The following is a 25,405-nucleotide window of genomic DNA, read 5'->3' as shown; positions in this document are numbered from 1 at the left end:
GGCATCAATATCTTTATTAGCATTTTGTTGGACCCTCTCTTCAATTGACTGTATAGCCATATCCAAGACACAATAGTAAAATTCTATTTTGAACTGCTGAGGATCTTGCAAAGCCTCATCTTGACATTCATATTCAAACTTTGTCTATTCTTTCTGTTTCTTTCTATTTCAAAATTCGGTTGAATCTCCAGTTCTTTTTCAATTTCAACAGCATCAGTCAAAATTTCTTCAAAACCCTTATCAGTTCTACATTCTAGAAGGTATTCTTTGGTTACTTGTAGTTGCTTCGTAACTGAATTTAAATCAGCTTCTTTTCTCCGTATCATTTTGCTTGAAATATTTACCTCATAAAGGATGTTGTACCACGCGACAAGGGATACTATGAACTTAAATTTACAAATGGAATCAGCAAGGGTTTTTGCTTCATATCGGGTAGTATTTCCAGTTGAATTATTTAATCTTGAGTCATCAAAAATTTGCATGAGTGCGTCATATATACTGACAAGATGATACCTTAATGGTTTTAAAGCGTAGATACTGCTCTCCCATCTTGTGTTACTCAACGGTTTAATAGTCCAGTCCGAGATACAAGTAGAAAGAATTCGATAACGATGAGTAGATGCAGAGAAATAGTTATAAATCTGTTGAACTAAAGTTGCATCTAAACAACACCTGGAAGCGTCATTGACCACTAAATTTAAAGAGTGTGAACTACAAGGAATAAAGAGGGCCCAAGGATTTATTTCTAGAACTCTCTTTTGAACCCCATTTTCTTTGGCCTTCATATTACTTCCGTTATCATATCCTTGACCACGGAGATTCTCGATCGGTAACTCCATTTGCCTTAGATGTTCAATTAAAGTTTCTATTATGAATGAACTTGTCGTTTCCTCTAGAGGAACAAGTCCTAAAAAATGCTCTCCTACTATCACCTCAGGTTTGGACATCTCACTATCTCATGGAACGACAATATCAACAAAACGTACAATCATTGTCAGCTGTTCAATATGGCTACCGTCTGGAGTGCAATCCGAGATGACTGAATAATATTTTGCCGATTTTGCAAGGGATAAGATATTATTTTTTATAGCTTTTGCCAAGATTTGTATAAGCTCATTTTGATTATCTTTTCCTAAATAATGGATCATTATTTCTTGACTTTTGACTCTACGTACATGTTCTTTCATTACAGGATCAAAGAGAGCTAAATGTTAACAAACTTTAAAAATTACCGTTACTGCCAGTGTACAACTTTTCGTAAGTACCGCGAAATGCAAGCTTTTGTGTGCCAAGTACTCTAACTAAAGCAATCAAGCGTTGCAATATTTGACGCCAGTATTGTTCTTCTTCTCTGATTGTTTACTGATTGAAATGATCAAGAGTTGTTTCTGCGATTAATCGCAATTCAAGTTCTTTCCCAGTTTGATAGTTTTCTAAATGATCCTCTCATGTGAAGAAAGGATTACTCCAATATTTTTCCAGTCTTTGACTCCTGATTTTTGTATAGAGTTGATGTAGTTTTTTTCCTGAATATTTTAGAGCAAAAACAAAAAACTGCATCCTTTGATACTGAACATATTAACCAACGGTACACTACTTCATTGTTCGGTCGAATCCTCTTGTAGTGTGAAGAAGAAAATCTTCTTTTTTGTGAATCTTTGGGGAAATCGTATGACACAATCTGTTGTGGTTCATTTTGTACTAAGATTTGTCGAAAAGTATCGTTAAAATGAGAAGGCCAATCCTCGGGATCACTGTGATTTAATACAGGAATAGTAGTATCTTCTTCTGGTTTGTCTTTGGAATCTTCGTTTTCTTTATTTTGCACATCTGTTCTTGGATCGTTATCGTTAATAAGAATGACACAACATTCATTCATCTTTCGTGTCTTCGGCAAAAGAATTATCATGTTCATCTTTATTAGTTGTTTCTCTTGTGCAGAGATATTTCAAGAAAGAACCCTCTTGCTTCGCTAGTTCTTTAACTTTTTCTGATTTTCTTTTCGATACTGAGCTCCAGATGGTCGTTTTTTATCAGCCATAGTGAACTAAAAAATTATACTTTTATAAATAAACTTTCTTATAAAAATAAAAGTATTTTTAAAAAAGTCACAGACATTATTAATTACTCACACGTTATTATTAATTAATTTATCATTAATTTATTTTGGACACTAAAATTAACTCGAAAAAGTAATAAACGGTTTTTAAATTGTTTTTAACAAATTAATTTTTAATAATTGATTATTGAAAATAAAATGAACTCACCTGATTCAATCGCTCGATACTTGGAACAACTCATGGAAACATGTCACACGTTCGTCTTTCACAAATATTCTGAACAGATTATTTTTCAAAGATATTTGAAACAAAAGATATTTTTTATTTATTATGTTTTTGTTCCAAGCGCCTACTAGAGTAGACCTACTATCGCTGTGCCATGATGTCACACGATTTTGCAAAGTTCGGGTCGCAGGGCTTCTTTCCCGAAAATCCCCACTTTCTCCACACATTGTTTGGAAAATCCCCACTAAATCCCCACATAAACTAAAATGTTTCTAATTAACATTAAACAGAATGAAATTGTCTTTCAGGTTAAATTAATAGGTAAATTAATAGGGCTTTTTATTTTCTTTTTTAATTAATTTGAAAATTCTCTGGGAAAATTCTCAGGAAAAAGAATCGATACCTAAATCATATATCACTATTTAATTTTGATATTTTAGTAAAGTATGAATAAAGCATACCTTGAATTTTTGCGCCCCTTCATGGCTTGCACCCTAGGCGGTTGCCCAATTTGCCTAAATGGTAGCGCCAGCCATGATTATAAGAATATAATGTTTGTTATAGTTTTCTAATTAGTTTAAATTATTATTAATTTAAAACTATTTAAAATAGTATATTAAATTAATATTAAAATACTAAATGATTTTTAATTATATAGCAATTACAGCCAAACGCAAACCGATGGCGCCGTCTATAATCGGTAACGTTGGCATTTTTCGATATGGAAGTATGGCACTGTTGAATTTTACTTGCGATGTTCTATTTTACTTGCGATTAAATAAGATAGTGTATGAACAGCTTCTGATGTTTAACAAGTAGGATAGCATAATCTTTTATAAGGGTTGTACACAAAGCGACGGTCATCTCTGATTTTGATAGTTAACAAACTAAATGCAATGCATTTATACATTCAGGTAAGTTTAACCAAACTTGTGATGCAATTTTATTTATTTTGTGTGCGAACTACAGAAAATGTAAGAGCATGGATATAAATGATTAAAAGCTTGCATTTAAAGAAATAGACATTAAAATAATTGGAATTAAAAGCATACATTAAAAGACAAAAATGCCACTTGCATCAAATACTAAGCAAAAACATAAAATATTACATTTCACTCATCCAGTGACCTCTTCTTCTTCTTCTTCTTCTTCTTCTTCTTCTTCTACAGCTTCTCCCACTTAAGTGGGGTCACTGTTTGTTACGAGTCTCCTCCACACCTTCCTGTCTTGGGCTGTCACCACATCCAAGTTCTTCATCTTCAAGTCCTCTTCTACCAGCTCCCTCCATCTCTTCTTTGGCCGCCCACGCTTCCGCCTTCCTTGCACATCCATCTGCATGACCCTTCTTCCCACATATTCGTCCTCCCTCCTCATCACATGACCAAACCATCTCAAACTTGCCTCCTGTATTTTCGCTCCTAAGTTCGTAACTTTCACTGTTCCCCTGACATAGTCATTTCTCAGACGATCCTTTCTGGTCACACCGCACATCCACCTAAGCATTCTGATCTCTGCTACTTCCATCCTGCTGATGTTATTTTTCCTCAGGACCACAGCTTCTATAGCATACGTCAAAGCTGGCCTCACTACTGTCGTGTAGATTTTGCCTTTCAGATTGATCGGCACCCTCTCATCGCATAACCCTCCAGCCATCTCCCTCCAGTTCCTTCAACCCGCTTGTATCCTGCATCCCACGTCCATCTCAGCTCCTCCATCTTCTTCCACTGTTGAACCTAAGTATCTAAAGTCTCTCACCTTCCTGATGACATTTCCTTCCAGCTCCAGATCTGTCTCCTGGCGACCGCCCACTGCGCAACACATATACTCTGTCTATGAGACTATGAGACTGAGCAGAAATACTGTGTATTTCTGCTCAGTCTCATACCTCTCTCTTCCAGTACTTTTCTCCATCTTTCCAGTTTAGTTTCCGCTTCTTCTCTTGAATCTACACACAGCAAGATGTCATCTGCACACAACATTGTCCAAGGTGCATCTTCTCTCACCTCCTCTGTTACCACCTCCATCACAATATTAAACAGAAACGGACTTAATGCTGACCCTTGATGCAAGCCAACTGTTACTTGAAAACTTTCTGTCTGTCCCAAACAGGTCCGAACACTTGTCTTCACATTTCTGTACATTTCCCGCACCAACCTGACATATTTCTCCGGCACCTTCTTCTCCCTCAGACACCTTTCTCAACTTTATTCCTCTGTAATTTTTACAGTCTTGTGCATCCCCTTTACCCTTGTAGATGGCAGCAAGAGTACTCTCCCTCTATTCCTCGGGTATATTTTCCTGTTGGCAAACTTTCATGAACAGGTCCCACAGCAGGGCAATTCCCTCTTCCCCCAGTGCCTTCCATGCCTCCACTGGAATTCTGTAGGGCCCACCGCTTTTCCATTCCTCATCCTCGTCATGGCCTCCGTCACTTCCATTCTACTGATGTTCTGCACCATCCCCTCAGAAGGCTGCCCATCTCCTCTGTGAGTCCTTGCATTTTCCTCATTCAAAAGTCCCTCAAAGTATATTTTCCATCTGTTTCTTATGTCCACATCCCTCCATAATACTCTTCCTTCAGCATCTTTGATATGCCTCACATGTAAGATGTCCTTAGCTGCTTTATTTCTACATTTCGCTAGTTGTAAATTTTTCTCTGTCCTTCCTTTGTTTCTAATTGATCATACAGATCTTGATATGCCATGGCCTTCGCCTGTGCCACAACTCTCTTGGCTTCTTGCTTTCTCTCTTTGTACACCTCTCTGTCCTCTTCCACTCTTGACTCATCCCACTTCTGCTTTGCCTTCCTCTTAGCTGTCACTGCCACTTGTACATCATTATTCCACCACCAACCCTCCTTCTGCTCTCTAATCTTTCCAGATGTCTCACCAAGCACCTCGATTGCACAGCTCAGGATTACTTTTGAATTATGTTTCCACCAATCTTGTACACTTTCCAGTCCATCTGAAATCCTCTCTAACACTCTCTCCCTAAAACGATTCCTCACACTCTCCTCTTTTAAGCGAACCCACTTAATTGTCTTCATCCCATGGCAACCAGAAGTTCTTATGTTCGATCTTATTTTAAAGAATGCGCACAGCAGTCGGTGTTGTTGTGCTGCTTGATCTGTTGGAATTACTTTACGATTTGTCACAACCTTAAGATGTTTTCTTCTAGTCAAAATGTAGTCAATTTGTGAGCTGTTGTTACCACTTCTAAATGTTATCAAATGTTCTTCCCTCTTGAAGAAATACGAGTTCACAATTGCCAGATCAAACGCTACTGCAAAGTCCACAACCCTCTCTCCTTCCTGGTTCATCATTCCCACTCCGTGGCCACCATGCACCCTTTCACAGTCTCTATTCTGTCTTCCTATGTGCCCGTTCAAGTCTCCTCTGACAACCACCATCTCATTTTCTTCTAGTTGCCTGATTTCTTCATCTAACACGTTCCTGAACTCATCTTTTTCCTCTGCTGTACAACCAACTTGCGGGACATATACACATAATAGGACCACCCGCTCTTCTCCAAGACCAAATTTCATTCGCATGATCCTGTCGTTCCTTGTACCCACGTCCAGTACTTCACCCTTCATTCTGCCACACACCATAATTCCTACACCATTTCTTCCCTCGTTATTCGCTCCAGAGTAGAACAATTTATATTCATCTCCCAGTTCCTTTGCCTTTCCCCCTTTCCACCTTGTCTCCTGCACACATAAAATGTCCAACTTCCTCTTCCTCATCATGTCTGCCACCTCTCTTTCCCTTCCAGTCATGCTTCCAACATTCAGTGTTCCCAGTCGCAACATCCTCTCCACCTGCTGGGCTCGCTTCTTTAACCGCACCCGCCCTTGATGCGGTAGCCCTCGTCCACTTCTCACAGCTGTAGAGCGATGTGGCTGCTCGTCGCTTAAGGGGTACGCCCTAGCCCTTATATCATTTTCTCTTAGACTCATAATCATAGTCTGAGTCGAAGAGAAAGGTGTCTGATGTTATCTTTAAAGTATATTAGTCACTGGATGAGTTTCACTCATCCAGTGACTAATATACTTTAAAGCTGTTTCATTGCACTGCATTAAATCTTCTCGGGTACATATATTATTAATGTCTATTGAGCAGCACTGCAGAAGATGATCCATGGTTTGTGTTTCACCACACGAGCAGCTGTCATTGACTGTATAGCCCCATCTGGCCATATTCTGATTTGATCTGCCCCATTCCGGAACGAAGTCTATTCAATGTCTTCCATCTTTGCCAATCAACATGTAACCCGGAAGGAAGAGATTCGTTTAAGTTCAGAGCCTCTGAAGATTGTTCTTGCCGCATTGTTGACCTTGTAGCTTTTATGGAATCAACCACTTAATAAACTTTTCTCCTAATGTACTGCAACATGTCCATACAAAGGATGCCGTTAATCATTTAGTTGTTGTTTCTGCTCTGTGTTGTCCTTCTGATGTGAGGAGGTGCAATACTAGATAGTGAGTACAGATGGTCAATTTTTATAAGCTTAAGGCAGCCGGTAATGTGCCAACACGTTTCATTAAGGACCTTATCAATAATTTTGACATGTGATGATCTTTCCCCAAAGCAGAGTGCCAGTGCAGGGGTGTGTAGCACTTGTGGATTTGAACCCCACCTAGAAAATGTTAATCGGCGCAGAATATTATTACGTGTTTGAGTTTTAGCTGCTGCCTTCTCTATGTGTTGCTAATAATTTAGGGTCCTATAGAGTGTAACACCTAGGCAAGTTGGATTTGGATAATTGACCAGTTTCGTACCATTCCATTCTATATTCATCTCCCTCCTCGCCTCCCTATTATTGAGATGGAAAAGACACATTTGGATTTCACTGGGATTTGGTTTCAGTCAGGGACGGCTCGTGCATATGCACTGTGAAACTGCAGCACCCCTACTTTTTCTCGATATATAAATATATTTATTAATTTATTTATATTTGCTTGTAATATTTAATTTTATCATCAACAATCCTGTAAAATTCTCTTATTTTGTAAAAAATATAATAAAAATCAATTTTGTAGTACGGCGAAGACGCTAGCAGTACTGTGTTTACCACAGTGTCATATTGCTACGCGCGCAAGCATATGCACGTCATAGTGAGATGCGAGCTATTAGCGTAATGCAGCACTGTCCGTCTCACAGTTCCACATCTTTGTTCATATGCGGTTTGCACCAGTAGTAGAGTGTTCGTCGCGCTTATCGTGTTTACTCCGTCTCTTTAAATATTTCGACATTACAATTAAAGACATAACATTTGTTATAGTTTTTATTTTAGAACATTATTGGGGTTATGATAATGGATTTTATTTTTACATAATTTTGAATTATACCAAACTGTATAACTTTATTGATAATAAACGATATTTTTTCATGTTTAATTTTTTTAAAAATTTTTACCATAATTTTGATATTTTATCCAAACACGTATACACTGTACTTACAGTGTATACGTGTTTGGATAAAAATATACAGTGTATGTATATTTAGAAAGTTGCAGCATCCCCACGATTTAAAGCCACGGGACTCCCTGGTTTCAGTTGGTTTTCCTTACAGTAAGCTGTAAGTGTTTCTAGTTCTTGTGTGAGCTGCTTCTCAATGTCGTCAAAGGATTTTGCCTGATAAGCTATTTCCCGATCATCTGCATATAAGAAAGTTTTTGACCGTGGGTTTATAGGTGGGTCATTAGTATGTATATTGAAGAGGAGGGGAGATAGCACAGTCTCCCTAAGGTGGACCATTTTTCTGGATACGCCATCTGCTCTTTTTTCCTTGAAAATCAACAAAGAATCTCCTGCTGAATAGGCGACCTAAATATCTCCACTAACCGATAGCTGTGATGCAACTTATGACTGGAGATTGTATTTTAATTTTTATTTCAAGCATTCATAATTAGTGCACGCAATGAATATTCTGTGTGCGGTTATAAATACTGCTTTCATCATGTTTGGACAAGCAAAAAAAAAAGCAAGTATCAAGTATATGATTATAGGAGGTTTCAGTTATGGTTGTATGGATAAGGCGAAATAAACACCATGTGGTAGTTAAGAAACAATATTTAGAATTCTGAGGGAACCACGAATCAAGACTTAGTTGTGTGGTCAAAGGATATTACGAGTGAGATATTATATATATATATATGTGTGTGTGTGTGTGTGTCAAAGATACACACAAATCTAAGTCCATTTCCATTATTCATATTGCATAGAGTTTGTCTGTGAGTGCTTCCAGTAAGCCGGTTGTACTCTTTCTTTCTCGAAACCGCATTGCTTCTCTGAAGAATTCATCCAATTCACCAAGTAATAAACACACCTAAAATAAATGGGCGAACAAACTACATGAAAGATTAGTTCAGATTTTAAAACCATTCTCAAATAAATCTTTATAATCTCTTAAAACGGTTACTTACTTTTTCCAAAACGTACTTTAATTCAGTTGCGTTACAACAAAAATATATTGCCAGGAGCTGATTAACTCCTGAGGATTCCTTAATAAAGGATCGAAACTCCTTATCAAACAGTTTGTCAAAGTCGGAGATGATCACCGTTTTGTTGTCTGTCTCGTGAGTGCGGTTGGCTAAGCAATGCAGCATCATTCGATCTGCAGAAAGAAATCACATTTAAATGTGTTGAGATTTACTGTTCTGTTATCATTTTTCTAAAAGTTCATAGAAATGAAAATAGTCGTTCTTAAATGATATCACACTTTTAAGGAAGTGATATTGAAAAATGTGAATAAGGGAAGGACTTAACCCTGCGGAGGTCGCGGCTGATCTGACAGATACCAACAAATTGTTTATTATAAATATTCTTACACATATCCAGTGTATTGCTTGGAGGTTATGAGTTGCTGCACATGCCTATACAGCTAAGAAACAATAAAAAGCGAAAAGTTCGGATTAGCGAATTTCCCCCAAGAGACAACAATGACTAGCATTTAAGACAAAAATAATTAGATTCGAATGGTACATCAATTTAATTCTGCAAATAAATTAACTAATAGAAAAACGCTATTGTACTGTAATATAAAACAAATAAATAATAGAATACACAATTTAAATTAAGGGGATATTAGATCCCACATTGTTTTAAAGCCGAATAAGAAACTCAAGGATTGGAATCAGAGAGTTTCATGCCGAATATAGTAAACTATAAAGTATCGGCTATCACCAGCGTGAGCTAATGCAAGTAGTCCTAGTACGTAGTACAATACCGGGCAACTCGCAGCAAAGGTGGTAAAGTTCAGATCGCTATTCTTAGGTATTTTCCATAATGTAAAAACACATTTCCTAGGAAACGTATGCTGTTATTACATTATGGAGGGAGGTCACTACCCAGACCGGTTTCAGCCAAGAATAGCGATCAGAACTTTTCCACCTTTGCTGCGAGTTGCCCGGTATTGTACTACGTACTAGGACTACTTGCATTAGCTCACGCTAGTGATAGCCGATACTTTTATAGTTTACTATATTCGGCATGAAACTCTCTGATTCCAATCCTTGAGTTTCTTATTCGGCTTTAAAACAATGTGGGATTTAATATCTCCTTAATTTAAATAATGTTTATATCGCCGAAATGAAGCCTGTTGGCTCTTTATATTTAAATATAGTACACAAGTTTATTTTAGTAAAAAATTTAATTTGTATGTACTGTATTGTTGAGGATTCCAATTTAATAAAATTGCATAGTTCAGTACGTAACTTAATTTGCGTAAAAAATATCACTTTCTTGTACACCACACAAAAAAAAGTTTCCAAAAAATAACACAAAAAAAGTTTTTAATTTGTTTGTAAAAAAGTCACTGATTTTCTTTTGCTTCTTGGAAGCTAAACCTTTTTCGAATGCTTCTTCTCGAAGCTGCATTAGCAACAAAATTTTGTGGAATGGCGTATCATTCTACTTAACACATTCTATACACATATTAAAACTGTCAACTGCCTCTTCATGTTTTACTTTTTTTTCTTCGAGTTCTTCATCATCGTCTGCTAATTCATTCTGCAGCGTCATATTTATAATTTCAGAATCGGATTTGATTTCGAATTCACTTTCGGTTCTACCAGTAATCCATTCCGTAACATCTGTTTGTGAAATTTCAACATCTGTATTTATATTTTTAACGAAAATATGCACGTTTTGAATTTCCTCTTTTTCTGTATATTTGTGATTCATGCCGACAATACAGTACGTACTGTACAGTATTAAAAAAAAATGTGAAAACACAATAAATCAAAATAGGTTTCCAGTATAACCGTACGATCGACAGTATAAAAAATACTCTACTGTAATAATAATAAAATAAATAAATAATAATTAAAATAACAATTATTAAATAAAAATAATAGTACACAAAATAATAGTACGTAATAAATAAAACTTTTTTTCTTTCAAACCACAGTTCGGATTACTGGAGGGTTCGGACTAAAGAGGTTCGGATTAGCGAGATACCACTGTTTTACGAGTGATATTCCACACTGTTTATGCGGTCAGTTTGGGTTTAACACATGTTATGCAAAGGTGTGCGATATTGGACAGTAAATTGCATCTGAGAGATACCGCGACCTCCGATGTCAGTATAGTATTGGTTTAGTTGTTTGTTTATTTTCTTTCTTTGTTCAATAATTTCTAGATTGTAACTGAAAATAAATAGACCATCATGTATTATACTTGCCGTGTTTTTATTTTAAGTTTTATCGCATTTTAGCACATACAAGTAATGAATGTATCTCTCAGATACACTGCAATTTTTTCGACCGCGACCTCCGCAGGGTTAAAAGTGCAGGCCTAGTTAAGGATCTCCAAAATGGCTATACTTTCTCCTTCTCTCACAGATATTACCCACGCAGCCTAAATTAGCTGGCTCCTTTTTCCGCTATAATTTTGACTACTGATTGTTATTACGTGTTGATAAATTTGCGAGAAGAGGAAACCCAATAATTTCGGATGAAAGCCTTTCCACTTTTGTATGAGATGCTAATTCACCATTCGTTGAAAAGATCGTCTCAAACGCTTATAAATGTTCTTCAAGTAGTATAGAGCACTTGAACCAACGTGTTTCCCATTAAAGGCACGTGTTACTGCTGTTCCTTCGAAATGAAACAAACCAATCTGGACATTTATACCGTGGATGAAGATTTTTGATCACTGTAAGCTACTATTTCAGTAATATTTTTCTTTTATTTCTTATAAATTATATTATTTTTACTTTCACAGAATTTTATAATTACTGAAGTCACAAAAATACAGGACAGGCGTAGCTTTGTGGCAACTTCTACGACGTTAGGCCTGTATACTTCTAGGTCCGATTCTAGTCACCGACTTAAGGAACTTTTCAAAGCCTTTGCCGTTTCCAGAGCAAATAAGTAGGATTTTTACTTCCAAAAAGAACTAGCAATTTTATCTCCTCAATTACTATATCGATCTTAGAATACACGTTAGAAAACACAAATAAATTCTAATTAGGATTAGGAACATCACCTTTCATTACGACAGAGAAATGCACTGAACTGTTGAGCTGGGACCGAATGTGTGTACTCATTCCCCCCCGCCCCAAAGCTAAGGGTAAAAGACTGCTTCTTTTGGGGGAAAGGTAAAGGAGTTGGAGGATTTATTTATTCCCAAACATACAGATGAAATTTAAAAACTGAAACGACGCATTTCAGTTATTTTTTTTAAGATGTGGAACACAATCATACTTTTCTGAGGTTATTGCGGTAAAGTGGGTTATAAGCGTTTTCGACCAAGTGGGGTAGAGGGAAACAAAACTCCTTAAACTGCTGTGATACTCCCAAATAATGTAAGTTAAAGGAAAGAATTGCAATCACCTGAATGGATTAATACTGGATCGAACATCTCCAGAATCCCAGATTTTATTACTGTAGACAGGAACAAACCATCCTCTTCGTGCATTGGCTTGGCTCGCTCTGCGTTTATCTCCATTACACAACCTGGAAGAAATATTACGTTTATGAGCTACTTTTTTTTATGTATCGTATTTCATTGGGAATGCAGCCAAATTTGTTAACGCAATAGTTTTTCATAGTTTAATAAGAATAATTAGTACTTAAGGTTAGCCATTACATCATGGATTAGTGCTTTTTTGTAATATCTGTCACATGAAATTCCGAATCACTGATAGAGTCCGAACTGACATTCTTTTGGCACAGTACAGAAAAGCGTCATTCAAAGGCACGAAGACAATTTGTGTGTGTATGGATGTGTGTGTGTGTGGGGGGGGGGGAATAAGTAGTGCAGGGATGTTTGGAAAAGAAGCAAGATTCAGTATACAACCTTTAGCTTAGAATAATTTATTGTCAGAACTATCTCTATAAAAAACAAGATCCCTTGCTAAAGCAAAGCTTGGTAACAGAGTGGAAAAGCATCCTCTTGACAAATATCGCTGTAATTTTGATTCCTACTTGCTGTGGATGTCTTTGAAACATATCTAGGTGGGCGATAATTTTTATATTTCTTAGTAACAGAGTACCATGTTTGCTCTCATCGGAAGAGGCCCGAGCTGTTTAACCCTTATCTTCATAGTTTCCCAAGTTTTCGTGGGTGGGTCATAAGTAGCTGGGTTTTCTCTTACCCTAGTCGTAAAATACAGGCCAGAAAATAGGACTGTTTTGCGATAGTTTCATGTTTTATAAAATTCTTTTAAAATCAACATTTGCATCATCTTTCAATGTTGCAAATTTTCTGATGATCAACTTCCATCTCTTAACTAGCTAACAGATTATTGGCATTAACTTTCAAGGCATATAATTAAATTTAGCTCACTGCACTCCAGAGTACACCCGCTTGGTTTTGACAACTCCACGTCTTCAATAAACAAAGCAACCACGTTACTTTGAAAGATGACAATCATTCGCTACTTAGTACCACACGGTATCTCAAACCCTCAGTAGAATGGTGACCACACCATGAAGACAACGCGCTTTACTTTAAAATATGTTCATTGTGCAAAGAGACTGATGTAACTTGAACCAGGTTCGTCAACATTTTTGGTACCTTTGGTAGCAATGCGTAAACATTCATTAGGTTCAATAGCATTCTAGCTGGACGGAATTTGAAAAAGAATGGATATCCATCCAAAAGATCAATCTTTCTTCCGACTGAGTCCTATGGCTGTCTCACAGCCTTTGCAACTGAAGCTGTGAGAAAGCCATTTAAGCAGTAGGGAAAATGAAGTCTCTCTCTCTCTCGATTGTCATTAATTCCCCATGGATTGAGGCTTTGATGAACATCTCTGAGTCATTTTTCACTATTATTTGGACTAGGAAGGGCTTAGTGCTGAGGTTTTTATGCGAGTACACCAAAAATAGCAACAACATTAGGCAAAGAAACCATATTTTGTATGACTTGAATATTTTCTATATTTAGAATTATGAAAGATGAATTTCATCACCCAGTGCTAGACCACCACACTTACTTGAAGAATCTTGAAAATTCCATTGGTCTCAAGAACTGAATTTCTAAATTATTTAACCCTTGGTCTAAGAAGAATCTTAAATGTACTATGGGTTTCCAATCTATCGCAGTCACGATCGAAATTTAAAAAAAAAATTTTTTTTTTCAATCAAAACTTGTCTTTCCAGGTGCCGACAGTAAACTTGTTAATTCCGATCTCCATTTGTTCTGTTTTCAGCTGTTTTGATCAGAAGGAGTTAACTGGGCCAAGATTTACAGAAGAGTATTAGCATAGCATTATGATGTGTATAAATTTAAAGGAAGGTGTACCAAAGGATAGAAAAGTTCTAAACAGAAACTGAAATCTGCAATTCGCAGGAAATACGAATGGATTACTTTCAGATTTCTTTGGCATCATGAAAATATCGACCTCAAGAAGCCTGTGCTTCACCCATACTGTGAAATAATTCTGATCTAATTTTCCCTTTTCTGTCGTTTCCGACCGGAGGTGACACTTTGTAGGCATTGCCCACAAAGTATTCCTGGTGGGATTTTTACAGAGTATTTCGCCATTGCTTTCCCTAACCCCGCAATTTTATCCGGGCTCGGGATCGGCATATGGCTGGGACGTATTCATGGCTCATATGTTTCCATGTGTGTTCACGGGGACGGTTTGCCTGTTCTGGGGGAAGAAAAACCCGAGTTTCCCTGTGTAAAAAATCCTCTACCTCCGTACGAGACCGGCTAACTCACCTTCAGTCGAAAGAGACCAGATTAAGTTCCTCGCGTCACTGACCGGAATCGAACCCAATTATTTCCGTCTTCGTCTATACTGACTGAGCTAAGGAGGCTCGGTGAAATAGTTCAAGAACTTACATTCGAAACTTTTTCTTTTACCTTGCAGCCTGAACCTCGGCCAAATGATTATTACCTTTTTTGGTTCTCTAAAAACATTTGAACATGTTGACGAAGTCAAAGAAGTAATGTCTGCTTACAATAGAATAAAGCAAATTATTTTTCAGAAGCTTCTATTCCTTTATTTTTTTTATTGTATTTTGCTGCACATTCTCTCTCTCTCTCTCTCTCTCTCTCTCTCTGATAAAGCGATATTTAATCTAGCAGAATTTAGGTGTGAAAACAAACATTTTAAAAAATTAATTCCATACTGTTAATATTATATCTTTTTTTTTTACTCGATTACTTCTTAGCCTTAGTTTCGTTTAATTATTTGCGAAATATTTAAATCTACTTACTGTCCTTGCTATTTCCAGAGCAATCCTTCACTATCGCCAACACAATAAGGGATACGATAATGCCTATGTTAGATCTTTTCCACATCTTCTAGTAGAGATGTTCCTGGAAAAAAACACGGCAGATTTGAACAACATACGATTCAAACAATCAAGTGCACAACTACCTCGCCATCTCGGCATATCATAAAACTAGCAGGCAGGTTGGTTCAGTTGGTGAACACGGTTGTGATTTACATACTGCTACTAGTTAAACCCAAGTCCTCTGCTCAATGCGTGTACTTGGAGGATGACGAAAGAGAACCAAAATGCACGCAGAGTTTGATGGTCTAATGGAAAAACCTAATTCGTTATATTTTATGACAAAAACAGCATCGCCGATTGCAATCTGTCTACTTTTTGCTTGGTGTTACTTTGAAAGTTGTCCACCCCTTTTCATTTACAGTTGGCGACTTATTAGGATCTACACAGAAAGCGTTTTCTTAAAAGGGTCATGCGAGACTCGGGATTGCTCTTTTTGCTCTTGTTTGTTAAGAGCGCAGTGATCATGGCTGCTTCGATGTTTCGAAATGCGCAGTCTGTTTCGAAAAGTAACCAATGAAAACTGCCTCGGTGAAAATAAACTTTCCGTTCAAGTCTTACTATACATGTTTTGTTAATTAGTGGTCGATATTTCGATGGCGACCAGAACGAACGAGTTAAGACTTCCGTGAAGTTCTTTGCCAATTTTTATAGGAATGAATTTGAAGTAAGAATGTCGTTTAAGGCTAAGCATTAATTTCTTGATCTTTATTTCTTGATCAGGGACGCGCCGGCAAAATGTGCAATGTGTGCGACGCACACAGGCGCCAAAGATTTTAGGCGAGGAGGAAATACTTAAAAATATTATTCATTAATTATATCAAAATAAATTACATTTTTGTTTAAATTTTAATTATATTTTATAGATTTGTCTTAAACAAATTATTTATAATCACTTATTTGTTATTATTCCTTAAGATCTTATTTTATTCTGATCCTAGTTCTAACAAGTAGTTTAGCGTAAACAAGTAAAAACTTGAACTTGCGTGAGTTTACTGTTTAAAGGATGACGCGCGTTTGAATTTGTTCAATCTTGTTCAAACTCGCATTTGCTCTAAACATGTATAAGAAAATCTGCTGCAGTTTTAACTTTATTCTATATTCTGCTGTTATCAGCAGAATATCGGCAACATCTTGCAATGTACCTGAATCGTCAGGAGAAAAATTTTTGAACAATTACAAAAAATGGACAGAATTAATTACATCCTTAAAAAATAAAACTTGTATTGATCATTTGCAACAAACAGTTTTAGATAATGAAAGGAAACGTTGGTATGAAGTTATAAAAATAATAATTTTCGTAGTACAGTTTTTAGGCAAACAAAATCTAGCTCTTCGTGGTAAAAGTAATAAACTTCACGATCGCAAGAATGGCAATTTTTTAAAATGCATTTGAGATGTTAGAAAAGTTTGATCCTTTTATATCGGAACAGACGCGACGTGTAGCTAATGATCCTGACTTTTAAAATATGCCCTCCTATTTAGGAGATAAAATTCAAATAAAATACTCACTTTATTGGCATCAAATATTAAAAATAACGTTTTCATAAAGTGTTTTTTTTTATTGGGGGAGTATAGGGGCGCCAACTAAAGTTTTGCCTTAAAACTTTAGTTTGTTTTAAAGTTTTTAAAACCTTTTTAAAACTTTAAAAAATATTTGAAGTTTTAAATTTTTTAAAATAGTACACTAAAAATGTGCAAAGTCTATTTTTATGCACATTTTTAATTAAAGTAATTAATTTTATTTTCCTTAAGAAGATGTTAGATGCCATATGACATCTAACATCTTCTTCTTCCAGTTATTACGATACGATTCCGCAGCTAAATTTACGCTTCACCAGTAAATGCAGAATATTAAATGCTCACATTCGTTTTTAGTGCATCTGTTTGTTCGGTCGCATAAAATTAAAACTAAATGCTTTGAAGATGACGAAAGAGAACCAAAATGCACGCAGAGTTTGTGAAAAATTACAACAAAAAATCTAGCAGAAGTCGGCACAGTAAGAATTCCGTTTGGTTGTATTTTGAACGAAGCAACTAAACTACGAGGTGTATTCTGCTACCGTTTGTCACGTTTGCGAAATAAAAATCCAGAGATTCCGTGACAGGAAGGTGGGGGCGGGGGGACGTAATAAACCGACTAATTCGCCCTCGGTGGAAAACATCTCAGACTGGAGTTTTATGAATTTGAAAAAGCTCTTAGAAGGGCTCTTATACTTAGATTTTTACGACCTCTTTACTCACTGGAATTATAGTTCAAATTTGTTGAATCTCGGTATTTGTCTGTATTCATCAAAAAAATTTTTCATCCTAATTGGTAAAAAAAAAAAAAATCTCTGGCAAACAAGAAACTCGAGTTTCTTGTTTGCCAAAGATCGACTAATCGAATAACTATCCGAAAAAAAAAAAGATATTTTTTTCTAGGCCTTTCTTAGTGCAACGAGAATCGAACCTATAAAGGTCTTTCCTCAGATAATCTAGCAATATAAGAAGTTTCCGATTTTATCTGATAAACAAATTTTAGGCTTAATCATCTGGAGGGATATCACATCACAAAAACAACCCCCCTCCCCCCATGTTTTAAATTAATTTCTCCCAGTAGAAATAATCAAACTAACACATGTTAGAAATCATGAAACCATTTAAAAAACAATTAAAAACTAAAACGATTACAAACAGAATCCAGTAAAGTTAATCGAAAGCAAAATCGAGTTTTTTTATGTAAATAAACAGGGAGAGGGAGATTGAAGCTCTAAAATATTTGTTATGGCCGGGAGAGGGGGGGTTGCACTTGTCCCAAAAAACAATTAACATAATTTAAGAACGAACCATTCTAGGTATCAGTATATTAATATGGTTATTGACTTCCTAACAAGTTCAGTGACGTCGGCAGAGAATAGAGGCCCTTTCCAACTTTCCAAAGTCTATTTGTTCAATCAGTGTCCCTACAACCCGCTTTTCCCACCATTAAAAATGCTAAAAAAATTACGTGATCAGAAAATTAAAGAATTTCAGTTATTAAAGAACATTTCTCGACAAAATGACTTAATATGTATGAAATATCAGAAAGATAAAGAAAAAAAAGCTTTTAGATCTGCTAGAACTATGGGTACACACGCACACAAGTTCTGTTTTGTATTTATTGCGTATTGCAATAATCTTAAGGAATCTTTCAACACATTTTATTTCCTAAATGAATAAGTAGAGCTCCTTTAGCCTTCTTGACTAATTTTTTGAAGATCGGTGAAAAGCCGGTCTTCGCTCTTCAGCCATCACCGACAGCTGATCTCAAAGGCTATCAGTCGCTTAAAACGTTCAGAGGAGAGATTACCGAAGACAAGTGCAGCGATATCGTGGGTCCTAAAATCTTAAGCATACATTATGTGTCTTAATTTACAGTGTGAGTTCTACTGTCGTTTTTTTTTTTTTTTAGTTGTGGAGTTAAAAAAACTCGAGTTTCTTGTTTGCCAACGATCGACTAATCAAATAACTATCCGAAAAAAAGATGTTTTTTCCTAGGCCTTTCTTAGTGCAACAAGAATCGAACCTATAAAGGTCTTTCTTCGGATAATCTAGCAATATGGTACCAAACGTCTAGTATTTGAAGTGTCAGTGTAGCACTTATCCCTTAGCAGCAGATTGTCATGTATATTTACGAGTATTTAGCATGATACAACAGTCGTGAGGCTCTTTTTACAGGGAAGTACGGCACCATCTCAATTCCCCTAATTTGATCCGTGCTCGGAACCGGCATAGCTGACGAATCAGGCCTATGGCTGGGTCTTAGGTATTTCTGACTGTAATCCGTGTGTGTGTGTGTGTGTGTGTATGTGTGTGTGTGTGTGTGTGTGTGTGTGTGTGTGTGTGTGTGTGTGTGTGTGTGTGTGTGTGTGTGTGTGTGTGTGTGCGTGCGTGTGCGCGCGCGCGTGTGTGTGTGCGTGCGTGCGTGCGTGCGTGCGTGCGTGTATGTGTGTTAGAGAGAAAGTATTTTTAAAAGTGCCAAAATATTCATTGGCATTTTCATGCTAACATTCCCAATTACTTTATGTCCATATGAATAGATCTCATTCTCTTCATATGTGAGTTGATATCAGATGAAGGATCACACTTCAAATCTCAAATCTTCACCTACAGGTGTTTGATTATATTAATTTCAGATATTGAAACACTAGAAAATCCAGGTTTTTAAATCAACCAAACTCACGTAGCTAAAGGTAGGATTTCCAATTTTAGCTTGGTGTAGAATTGAGTAGCTTTGTCTTTTCTGTTAAACAAGAAATCAACACTTTCTCAATAGAATCCGAAGCGATAAGTCAGGCAACCCCTACAGGGTATCACTTAAAGTAAATCACTTAAAGTGCTGATCTTGTATGATTCGCTTTTATTTTAAATCTGTAATTGAGAAATACTGTAGCATCTTGTAAAGTGTGATCTATCAAAAATTCAAAGAACAACGCATGAACATTTTCCCAGTGGACAAGATATTTAAATGAAGTATGATCCTTATTTAAATATACTGTAGAATAAGCAGGATATGTGAGAACCGTGTTCTTTTATACCACCAAGCATTATTTAGCGTGGAGTGATTTATTGGTCATGATTCATAGAAGTCCTACCATCATTTTAGACACACACACACACACACACACACACACACACACACACACACACACACACACACACACACACACACACACACACACACACACACACACACACACCTCGTACTTCCAAGATTGAAAACACGAAACTTTAATCATCGTATCTCAATTCGAATGAAAAATAATAATCAGAATGCAAGATTCTTCAATTCCAGCGCAAACTCCTCAACAGATCTGTACCGTTGAAAGCCAAGTGGTGGATGTCGTGGCTCCAGCAGTCAAAAACTAGCCATATCGTTCCCTCTTTTGCACTACACCAACAACCTTTTTGAATGCTGTTCTGGTACATTTAGCATTTTATGTGACTCCCACCCATGAAAGATTCTAAACCTATGGTACATATTAATACCGTGGGTGGCTAAGAATTTTTTTTTTTGTACTTGATTATTTTTTTAAAATATTTTTATAAAGTCTGTCTCGACTCCACTCTAGAGATTCAACATGGAACTTTTTAAAAGTCACTTCTGGCCTCGAATAAGCAGGGAGATGGTCTCACATCGGACGATGAAATTCATCTCCCATCTAAAGACAATCACAGTCGTCCACTGAATTCAAATGCGGCCTGTTGAATGGAGAGCGAATACGCTAATCACTTTTCTAATTGAGTCGGCATTTACTTTTCTTTAAAGGAGATTAGGTCCTGTTATCGGTTATCATGAAAGTGCGCATCGCCACCGAGTTTATTAAAGTGAAGGTCCTTCAAAACTTAATGTAAACGTTTTGGACTTGACAATGCAAGTTGCTGACCCCCAACCATCTTGGTGGAAGTCGTGTTCGTTGAAAGCATAAAAAGCTACAAACAAAGATAGTCTCCCCCCCTAAAAAAGAAAGCGATAAATTAAATTTCTGTAATTGAATTTTCCTTCCTTGTCTCTCTCTCTCTCTCTCTCTCTCTCTTATTACAATAAGTTGCAAAAACAAAAATTAATGTAATAATTCTCTAATTCGCAGACTGTAAATTTTTTAAATTAAACTTTGTTGAAACACAGCAGAAACACAGCGCCTCATTGAGGCGCTCCTGTATAGAATGAACGCTGTTCAGACAGTGGAAGGAAACTGAATCCACACATAGAACATAATTACTTTGAAATATTGTAATAATTATTAGTATTATGAGTTCTGAAAATATGTCGCAAATATACTCAGAGATTCGCTTGGCTATTTGAGGAAAAATCTCAATAATATTTCTATTTTCGGAGAGGGATTTAGTTCCTCTGCCACTGTCAGAGGTGGACACACCAGGGGCAACTCGTGCATAGGCACTGCGGAACTGCGGCAGCCCCAATTTTTCTCGATATATAAATATATATATATTTATTTATTTATTGGTATTAATTAATACCAATAAATAGTTGTAAAGTAATACAAGCAAATATATTATATTTGCTTATAATATTTATTTTTATCGTCAACAATCCTATACAATTCTCTTATTTTGTATAACAAATAATAAAAATCCTTTTATTATATTTACGGCTATTTGCCTGCTTTTGTTTAGGAGTGCCCCAGTTTAAATGCCATTGGCTCTTTTCTCACGGATTCTTTGGGCATTGTAGATGTATATTTATCAATAAATATATGTTGCATAGAGGACATATTGGACGACGACCACGAATAGTCAAAACGGAGCGCACCCCGTCGTTGACGGGGTGCGGTCCGTTTTGACCGTTTTGACCCCCCTCCAAAAAATCAGTTGCTGTTTTCAACCCCTTTCACCCTTTTCCCACCTCATATAAATATATAAAAAACGCTCCGCCCATCCCTTATAATATATATGTATATATATGTTATTAAAAAAAAAACGGTTTTTTTTCCATTCGTTATTTCAATTCTCCCACTTGCCAACCCTCTTCCCCCCCCTCCCCCCCACACACAGTAGTTTGGACAACACAAAAGAAGAGGAGCCACAACACCCAGAAAAAGGTATGTGTGTAAATTTCTTGTCCTCTATGCAACATATATGGCATTTAAACTGGAGCACTCTTAAACAAAAGCAGGCAAATAGCCTAAATATAATAGTTTGTTAAGAGGAGTAACATGGGATTTTTCCCAGAAATAATATCCATAATAAAAATCCATCTTGTAGCACTTAGGAGGACGAAGGACGCTAGCGGCACTGTGTTTACCACAGTGCCATAATGCTACGCGCGCAAGCATATGCACGTCATAGTGAGATGCGAGCTATTAGCGTCATGCGGCACTGTCCGTCGCGCAGTTCCACTGTTGTTTATATGCAGTTTGCGCCAATAGTAGAGTGTTCGTAGTGCTTATCGTGTTTACTCCGTCTCTTTAAATATTTGGACATTACAATTAAAGAATTAACATTTGTTATAGTTTTTATTTTAGAACATTATTGGGGTTATGATAGTGGATTTTATTTTTAAGTAATTTTGAATTATACAAAACTGTATAATTTTATCAATAATAATATTTTTTCATGTTTAATTTTTTTTAATTTATCCATAATTTCGATATTTTATTCAAACACTGTACTTACAGTGTGTATGTATATTTCAAAAGTTGCAGCAACCCCACGATTTCAAGCCACGAGCCACCACTAGATGACAGGTATACAATATCTTATCATTTAAACTATTCATTTCTATTTTGCACTGCTTTCATAAATTAATATTGAAATAAAGATTACTATTGACAAGTCGTAAATAACGATACTACTGTATCGTTACCTATTGGATACTATATAATTTCTGTATTGTACGCAGTAGGATTTCTATAATGTCTGTATACAAGTCTGATTACCTGAATTATTTTATAATAATGGATGTGACCGATATCATTACCAAAACAAGCCTTAAAGTACAAGCCATTAGGAAAAAGAAAAACCAGGACGGCCTCTTAAACGATTCAACGATGACTTCTAAGGCCGGAACAGGCCACGCTAGGCCTAAATCCTTGATATGCATGATGATGATGGATATGATCTCGCCTTATTAGTAATGTGGCATCGGGACTCTTGTAATATTAGTTATGATGACAGATGGAAAATAATATCTTTAACGCGAGCTTGGTGAATAAGAGGAACAAATGATATGAGGGAATTTGAAGTTCGCGAGAGAAATTCCATTTGAGAGATATTTTTCATCAGGCAACAGGGAAAGATGAGAAGAGGTTTAGATATGAATGAAAAAAAGAATAAAATGAATCTTAAAAGTGGGAATGCGGACATAAAGATATTGATGAATAAAACATTACGTAAGGCAAGAGCTGTGATGCTCAGCCAAACCATTCTTACTTCATAATATAATTTTACTGCAAAAAAAATAAAAAAATTCTCTGTCTCATTCTCTTACCTGTCCAACAGCAACTCGCATTTCCATTCCAAGAAAGAGAAGGGACGTCTTTGTTGTCAAAATTCAAATGCAGCTTACTAATTCCTTTCATCGCATGTCATTGAGACATGCGAGGCAACTTTACATTTGAACGGGTGCGAATGCAACACGCAAGATCACTTGTTTTTGTCAACGTGCCATTATATATATTAAGTTTTTTTTTTTCGAGTTTTTAGGCTCCTAAGGATACAAATTTGTTGAGCTACTTCTTATGAATTTTAATTCTGTTGCTATATTAATATGGCTGAAGATTGCTGGAAACATTGCCGAAAAAAACCATGAAATGCTTTGCAAGAAGAGAAGACGATAAATTTTAATGTGATGTACGAATTATTAATTATTTTAATGAAGGGAAACCTTAAAAATAAAAATATTAAAAAAACTTATCAACCCCTGATCACTTTCTACTCTTAGTGGTCTTCATGAGCAATTCTTAAGTTACTTTATATCATTAGTTAGGCTAATGTTTAAGCCTATAAAAGAATTTGGGGATGCCTTGGTACGTAGTACTTAAAGACAATGAGCTTAGCTCACGAGTCCTTATACATGTGACTTTAATTAGCACTACTATATAATAAATATCTATAAAACAAGTATAGATATTTATTATCCTTACTTTTTTTAAGAAGAAGAAGAAGTAAGAAACTTTCAGTGGTCTGAAGAATGTACATTTATTTTTCGATAACGACATGATACAGAAGAAAAGGCATGATAATTCAAGAACCTCTAGTCGGCTTATTCTTCCAAATTTAAACTGCAATGAGTGCCTCAATGGATCATTAGGAGAGGAGTGTTGTATTAAAAATACCCACCTCAAGAACATTTTTGATTGATGGTCAATGCTGCAAGGGATTACAGATCGCAACAGGTATTGTTCTTGCGTAATATTGATCTGCTTAATCGTATAAATTCATCATCTTTTTTGTAGATTGAGTTTCACGAAATACGTAAGCCTCTATAGATTCATTCAGCCAAGCTGAATATACAAGGGGGCTCCGCAAAGTTCTGATAAACACCTAGAACAAAAATTAATTAATTTTATGACTTATATATCCTAAATTTGATGAAACATGGGGGTTAAAGGATTTTAAGATATTCTTCTGGTTATATGAGTTGCTTCGATATCATTTTTATTCTAGTTGATTATCAGAACTTTCCAGATCCTTCTCATATATATCCATCCCTGTACATATTAAAATTCCTTTCTAGATTTTACAGAATGTATCTCAATTGTTTGAAATACCCGCGCGGTTAGCCTAGTGGCTTTGCTCTTCGCAACCATATGCCTGGGGAAGGAGTGTCCCAGGTTCGATTCCCGTTGTAGACGTGAGGAATTTGAGGATCTTCCTCAGGCATAGCCAAGTTAGCCGGTCTTGGGCGCGGTCAGTAGGGTTTTTTCCATCAGTTTATCTGGCGTTTTTCATCCCGCAAACAGGCAAACCGGCCCCATGAACATACGCCTATACGGTCAAAAATATATCCCCCCCAGCGGCAGACCAGGCGACGGGTCGGTTGGGAGTAGTACTAACAAGAAGTCGCATCTAAAGTAACACGCGGACCCTGCATGGGAACCGGGAAATAACGCGTAGTAGAAGAAGAGAGAGAAGATCTCAATTGTTTGAAATAGGACCATTTTAGTGCTGAAGTTTGGGAAGCATTATGAAGGGATACTAAAATATGACAATAAATAAACTATCCTCTTCTTTTTCACCCATAGTCAATGTAGACCTTTGGGAGACTATAACGGTGACAGTGCTAACATACTCTCCCCAGTTGTTTCTGTCTTGGGATATCCTTAACATAGTGGAGAACGAAAAACGAGTTCACTGTCTAATATTATCTATCCAGATGATTCTAGGTCGTCTTCGATGTCTTTTACCAGTAGTTAAACCCTCTAGTGCTATTTTAGGTAAGCTATCTAATCAAGCTCTGTGGTCCAGCCACCGGAGCTGTTACCAACGTCTTTTAACGATGATATTTTCTTGTATTCTAGCAATGGAGCGGATTTTCCGGGTAACCTTGTCATTTGTTATGTGTGCCGTATGTGCTATTATTATTATTATTATTATTATTCCTGATACCTCCAAGGAGTCCGAAGACTCATCGCGGGAGGACATCTTCAACTGTCTCTACACCTTACCTCTACTACTAATCAACGCCATCTACCGCCCACCTCCAGCACCACCACAACTAGTAATTTTTGTCTGTAAATTGCGTGTGTTCTGAAGGGCCGATTTGTATGTATGCGGGATGAAAAACCCGAGTTTCCGGGAGAAAAAACCCTGCTACCTCCGTATGAGATCGGCTAACTCACCATCGATTGAAATCGACCAGATAAAGATTCCTCCCGTAGCGA

The 25,405-nt window shown here is 36.6% G+C and overlaps 1 protein-coding gene across 1 annotated transcript; it reads right to left on the bottom strand.

Moving 5' to 3' along the window:
* Nucleotides 1-83: 83 nt before the first annotated feature.
* Nucleotides 84-947, bottom strand: LOC150095152 (zinc finger MYM-type protein 1-like). Its single transcript, XM_090411209.1, has one exon. It carries the CDS (start codon nt 945-947, stop codon nt 84-86), a length of 864 nt encoding a protein of 287 aa, XP_090267335.1.
* Between the last annotated feature and the right edge of the window lie 24,458 nt (nt 948-25,405).

Source organism: Typopeltis vanoorti, chromosome 21 (genome assembly GCF_054136105.1).
Source record: "Typopeltis vanoorti isolate ZY-2024b chromosome 21, IOZ_Tvanoo_1.0, whole genome shotgun sequence".
In the NCBI taxonomy this organism is placed as follows: Eukaryota; Metazoa; Arthropoda; class Arachnida; order Uropygi; family Thelyphonidae; genus Typopeltis; species Typopeltis vanoorti.
This window is presented reverse-complemented; position numbering and strand designations above follow the sequence as displayed.